Below are 6,000 nucleotides of genomic sequence, written 5' to 3'. Positions count from 1 at the left end.
CGCTGCGTCGGGTTTTCCTCAGAACTCCACTTTCCTTACTAATCTGCAATTCCCTCTCTAACAACATTAATAAAAAAAAAATATTACTACTGTTTTGCTTCTTACACTTTCTTTGCATACCTGAAACTTGCCTAGAGCACTTATTAATTGTTGCTTGTATAGTTGTGTAAATTGCTTCCTTGTCCTCATTTGTAAGTTGCTTTGGATAAAAGCGTCTGCTAAATGACTAAATGTAAATGTTTTACATCGCTTAAAGTAATTCCATCTTTTAGTCTAAAAGACGGTAATCACAACAATATAAAATTGTACATATACATACTTTTTCAGATTTAAAAATAAATAAATAAATAAATCGACTATAACCAAAAATACGATTATGCTGCAATAATTGTTTCTCCTCCAAATTTTGCCAAACTTTTTCAATAATTGGCAGAAAGACATCTTCCGACACTGTGGTGAAAAACTTGGAAGCATGCCATGGTTAATCCTGAGCAAATACCTTAAAACATTTTACCCCGCGTTACTTTGTGCACCACGCTCCCCTAAAGCAAGGACTTTTCAGGAATAGTTCCATGTGTAAAATGGAGCAAATAACAGGGGAGTTTTGGGGGGGATTGACCCCGCTATAGGGGATTGATTCCCGTTAAAAGGGCATCAAAAAAGATCCCCCTAAACTCCCCTGTAATTCCATCTATAACAGTTCTAGTGCAACGATAGACATCTTAAGTATTTACAAATCCCGTTTCTTGTAAAATAAGTGTTTATATTTGCATGTAGCCTAAAAAAAAGAGAAAATGGACACATAACTTGTATAGTTTGACCTACAGTAACCTCTAAAACATTGAGAATGTATACAGTTGAAGTCAGAATTATTAGCCCCCCTGTATTATTAGCGCCCGTTTTTTTTCCCCCCAATTTCTGTTTAATGGAGGGAAGATTGTTTCAGCACATTTCTAAGCATAATAGTTTTAAAAACGTATTTCTAATAACTGATTTATTTTCTCTTTGTCATGATGACAGTAAATAATATTTTACTTGATATTTTTCAAGACACTTCTATACAGCTTAAAGTGACATTTAAAGGCTTAACTAGGTTAATAAGGTGAACTATGAGGTTAGGGTAATTCGGCAAGTTATTGTATGATGATGGTTTGTTCTGTAGACTATCAGAAAAAAAATAGCTTAAAGGGGCTAATAATTTTGTCCCAAAAATGGTTTTCAAAAAATTAAAAACTACTTTTATTCTAGCCGAAATAAAACAAATAAGACTTTCTCTAGAAGAAAAAATATTATCAGACATACTGTAAAAATGTCATTGCTCTGTTAAACATCATTTGGGAAATATTTAATAAAGAAAATCAAAATCAAAAGGGGGCTAATAATTCTGACTTCAACTGTACATTCTATTAGTAAATTAGATGTTATTTAAAATTTGATTCACTGAAGCATGTATTACCAAACTACTACTGAAATTACTACCCCCCTTTTTTCAATGTAATCAATGACAACACAATATCTGGACAACCACAGTAGTGAACAATGAGTCAGTTTAATTCTAAGCTCTTTCATATTTTTCACATTTGTTACAAAAACATTTCAAATCTGACAACGAAAACAAAAGGCACTGTAATGCTTGCATATTTCAATTTAAAGGGACTCATATAAAATAAAAATATATATGGAACACTTTAAAAAAGTATTATTTTAATTTCCTTGGTAGTTTTAAATGCTACATCGTAACATTAAAAAAAGCAGTTTTCAAAACTGCAGTACATTCATTTGGGCCAACAAACACAGGGATTGGGATGCCAAAACCTTTGACATTTCTTTGAATTCTAGTGCACAAATACAATTGTCACCACTCACATTCACGTCTAAACCTCTTTGAGCAGAAGAACAGTTTGAAAAAAAAAAAAACACTCACACCTACTCCAAGCAAACGGTGTGCGAGCGAGAATATCTACTGTCCAACTATACAAACTCAGAACCTTTCCACCGCTAACCACTAAAACACCTGCTTTTCCTTTTTAACCCAAAATCCCTTTAATAAACACCAATTAAAACATCCTTCCAACCACATGACCACCTTATTAAGAGCTTGTTAGAAAAGGTTCTGCAAAACTATAGCCTTTATGCAGCATTAATTGCACTGAATTATAAGCCGACGTACCTGTGCAGCATGACAAAATGAGGTACAAAATGAGGTTAAAAGCCACAGGAAATGGTTTAAGAATAAAAACCCAAGTGTTACATGAGCAATACGTCTATTTTGAGAACTGACAAGTGCACTGACAAACTTATAAAAGCTAAAAACCTGCAGTATAAACAGAGTGTATTGTATGTCATAAACCTGCAATGAACAAAACAATAGCACAGAAATGTGACCTGATGTGCTGTTCTTCAGACGTCTAGAAACATCTGAATGACTCCAGTGCGGCCCCATATTACCACGAGATGCAGTTTAGTAGGAGGATGATACTTAGACAAGCTTTATCCTTCATAATATGACCTTTTTCTTTCAGAAACACAGGGCTTTTCACCTACTATTCATTTGTAATTGTACCTGGGAGGATTTATAGCATATTTAAATGATGCTAATGAGGGACGTTACAAATACAGGTTTAAAAGGGGTAAAATAACACCCACTCGACAGTAAACATTACAAAAAAATGTGTTTCTTTCTTAGTATTTTTGTCTTGATTTCTAGTTACTAATTACTGTTATCTATTTTTTTTTACAAATGAAAATACATTTAACTGAGAAGCAAAAATACTATTATTAAGTCAAATAATAGTAAAATTGGCCAATTTAGGAGCTTTCTACAGTTAAAATTCAATTTGAATATTTCAATATTTAATTGTTATTGTAACACACACACACACACACACACACACATACAGTTGAAGTCAGAATTATTAGCCCCCCTAAATTATTAGACCGCTTGTTTATTTTTCCCCAATTTCTGTTTAACAAAGAGAAGATTTTTCAACACATTTCTAAACATAATAATTTTAATAATCTACAGAACAAACCACTGTTATACAATGACTTGCCTAATTACCCTAACCTGCCTAGTTAACTTAATTAACCTAGTTAAGCCTTTAAATGTTACTTTAATTAAAAAAAATTCTTTATGCTAGACAAAAAATAGGGGGGGAAATAAACAGGGGGCTAATAATTCTGACTTCAACTGTAGGGGTCATTAGCTATGGGCTTAAGTTAAATTTTAGCAACTAGTCAAAATAATTACTGTTAACAAATTATTTGTAACTACAAATATTGATATTTGTGTTGGATAACAAGACAAAAATACCAAACAAGACTTTTCAATGTACAATTTCCAAACCATCAAATATTTCAATATGTAACATCATAAAACTGAATTACTTATATTAATGTTGTTATTCATGATGATGCAAATACAAAACCCTTGATTAATGCTATACTCAACCAATTCCAGTTAATGATATGCTAACTTTTAACACATGCCAGTACACATATACCAATCATATTGGTTAATAAACCCCAAACTATGTTAGAATATAGCTTGTAAGAAAATCAATATTAGCGTCATTCAACCCTCAACCTTTCAAGTAGACAACTAAATAATAAAAATAATCGAAGGCACGGTGGTTAAACATCCCCAGAAAGGTTGCGATTATCGGGTTTTCGGCTCAGATAATAAACAGTGAGTAAAAAATAAAATAAAACTAGATTAAATGATCTAGCATAACCGTTTTTAGTACAAAAGTATTAATGCTAGAGGCCTATATACTGTAAATCAGTGAAAGTGACTGTATAAGTGCTCTGTAAGTCAAAATCGTCCGGAAAGGTGCACAGTGAGGTTCGGAGTGTTCAAGAAAGCTTGTTACTCCTGATGAGGGTGTGAAGTGCTTTGGCGAGGAGTCTGAATTAAACTGGCGCTAAACACACCAATGATGGCCAGGTTTAACAGGACGCCCAGAGCGAGAGCCCCCATGGTGCCCTGAAATGTGGGCAGTCCGGAGTAGGATATGAGCCAGTCTTTGCGGGACGCCATGTCTGATAACGCGGCCTCCATCTGGAAATGAGTGCCCACGACCGCACAGATGTGAAAGAGCTGGTGACTGTGACCTGAGTGATGAAGAAAGAGTGTGTGAGCTTTGAAACATGCATTGAAAAACACAAAAAGCTAAAAAGTCTAATTTCCCTGATTGGCCTAAACCTAGCCCTAACCTTAACCTTAACCCTCCCACTCTAAAAAGCAATTGTAATGGATATTTGGAAGATGTAAACACCATTACTTTCTGTTTAAAGGTAGAATAGCACAAACGGGTTATTTTATAAAATAATTGGAAAGTGTTTTTGGACTCTATTGAGAATTAACAATGTAAAAATGTATATATACATTGTAATATAGATTGTAAAATGCTGCATTCCACAAAATCGATTTGTGTTGGGACAACATTAAGGAATTAAGTCAACTCATTTGTTTTTACAAATTTAAGAGAATTGAACATAAAACAACTAGGTTGTCTCAAAGAAAACCCTCAAGAACTGTTTTGTCACTTGTTTTAAATAAGTGGTTCTTAAACTGTGGAGGAATCGTTGAATAATTAAAGTAAAAAAGTGAACACACTTTTAACTCTTGATAACATCGATGTGAACAGTAAATGGAATTTAGTAGGCTAAACCGTTTATTTTATTTTTAATTTTCTAATGTTTGTTTTGTATTAGATCATTTGAAGCTAATTTCCTCTCCATATTTGTAATGGTTTTAGGGGATGTATCCCGTATTTTAATATCCCAATGTTGACAGGTAGGATTTAATCACTTGACACACAAACCCCCGGTTTCACAAACAAGGTTTAAGGCTAGTCAAGATTAAATTGCATGTTTGAGCTGAATGAACTCAAAATAACTTGCGGTGAGATGTCTTAAAATATGTCAGTGTCATATTTTATCACCAGGTGCACACCAGTAGTATATTTTTCTGAGGCCATTTTTATAAATGTGGCTTAAATAGCCTAATTTAACTAAGGCCTAGTCCTGGCTTAATCTAAGCCCTGTTTGTGAAACTGGGCCAAAGTCTACTCTAACACGCACTAATCAGATCTAATTTATATTTTTCAAGTATGTAAATCCAATTCATATATTTGAAATACAAATTAATGTTAATATTTCAAAGATATATGTTGCATGTATATACAGTGGATCCGGAAAGTATTCATAGCGCCTCACTTTTTCCACATTTTTTATGTTACAGACTTAATCCAAAATGAATTCAATGATTTATTTCCTCAATATTCTACACACAATACTCCATAATGATAATGTGAAAAAAGTAGTCTTTTTTATTGTTTCAGCCATTTTCAGATCTCTCCAGAGATGTTCAATAGGATAGATCTGGGCTCTGGTTGGGCCACTCAAGGACATTCGCTGAGTTGTTGTAAAGCTGCTCCAATAATATTTTGGCAGTGTGCTTTGGGTCATTGTCCTGCTGGAAGATGAACCGTCGCCCCAGTCTGAGGTCAAGAGCACTCTGAAGCAGGTTTTCATTCAGGATGTCTCTGTACATTGCTGCATTCATCTTTCCTTATATCTTGACCAGTCTTCCAGTTCCTGCTGCTGAAAAACATCCCCACAGCATGATGCTGCCACCACCATGCTTCACTATAGGGATGGTATTAACCTGGTGATGAGCGGTGCCTGGTTTTCTCCAAACGTAACGCCTGGCATTCACTCCAAAGAGTTCAATTTTAGTCTCATCACACCAGAGAATGTAGTTGCTTATGGTCTGAGAGTTCTTCAGATGCCTTTTGGCAAATTCCAGGTGGGGAGAGGCTTCTGTCTGGCCACTCTACCATACAGGCCTGATTGGTGGATTGCTGCACAGATGGTTGTCCTTCTGTAAGGTTCTCCTCTTTCCACAGAAGAATGCTGGAGCTCAGACAGAGTGACCATGGGTTATTGATCACCTCACTGACTAAAGCCCTACTCCACTGATCACTCAGCTTAGAT

The 6,000-nt window shown here is 34.8% G+C and overlaps 1 protein-coding gene across 6 annotated transcripts in view; it reads right to left on the bottom strand.

Moving 5' to 3' along the window:
* Positions 1 to 1,529: 1,529 nt before the first annotated feature.
* Positions 1,530 to 6,000, bottom strand: part of paqr6 (progestin and adipoQ receptor family member VI) — a 45,386-nt gene continuing 40,915 nt past the window's right edge. For 3 of the 6 annotated variants that reach the window (XR_012392525.1, XR_012392524.1, XR_012392526.1), the window contains 2 exons: positions 3,251 to 4,113; positions 1,530 to 2,924 (listed from right to left, as the gene is read on the bottom strand). Coding sequence is in view for 3 of the 6 variants with exons in the window: in XM_073926728.1 (XP_073782829.1) it covers positions 3,869 to 4,113 (245 nt within the window). In the remaining 3 variants the exon portion in view is untranslated. Of the gene's footprint in view, positions 4,114 to 6,000 lie in introns of all 6 variants that reach the window. The other 3 variants (XM_073926728.1, XM_017351556.4, XM_694084.9) reach the window with 1 other exon arrangement.

Source organism: Danio rerio, chromosome 16 (genome assembly GCF_049306965.1).
Source record: "Danio rerio strain Tuebingen ecotype United States chromosome 16, GRCz12tu, whole genome shotgun sequence".
NCBI classification, from domain to species: Eukaryota; Metazoa; Chordata; class Actinopteri; order Cypriniformes; family Danionidae; genus Danio; species Danio rerio.
This window is presented reverse-complemented; position numbering and strand designations above follow the sequence as displayed.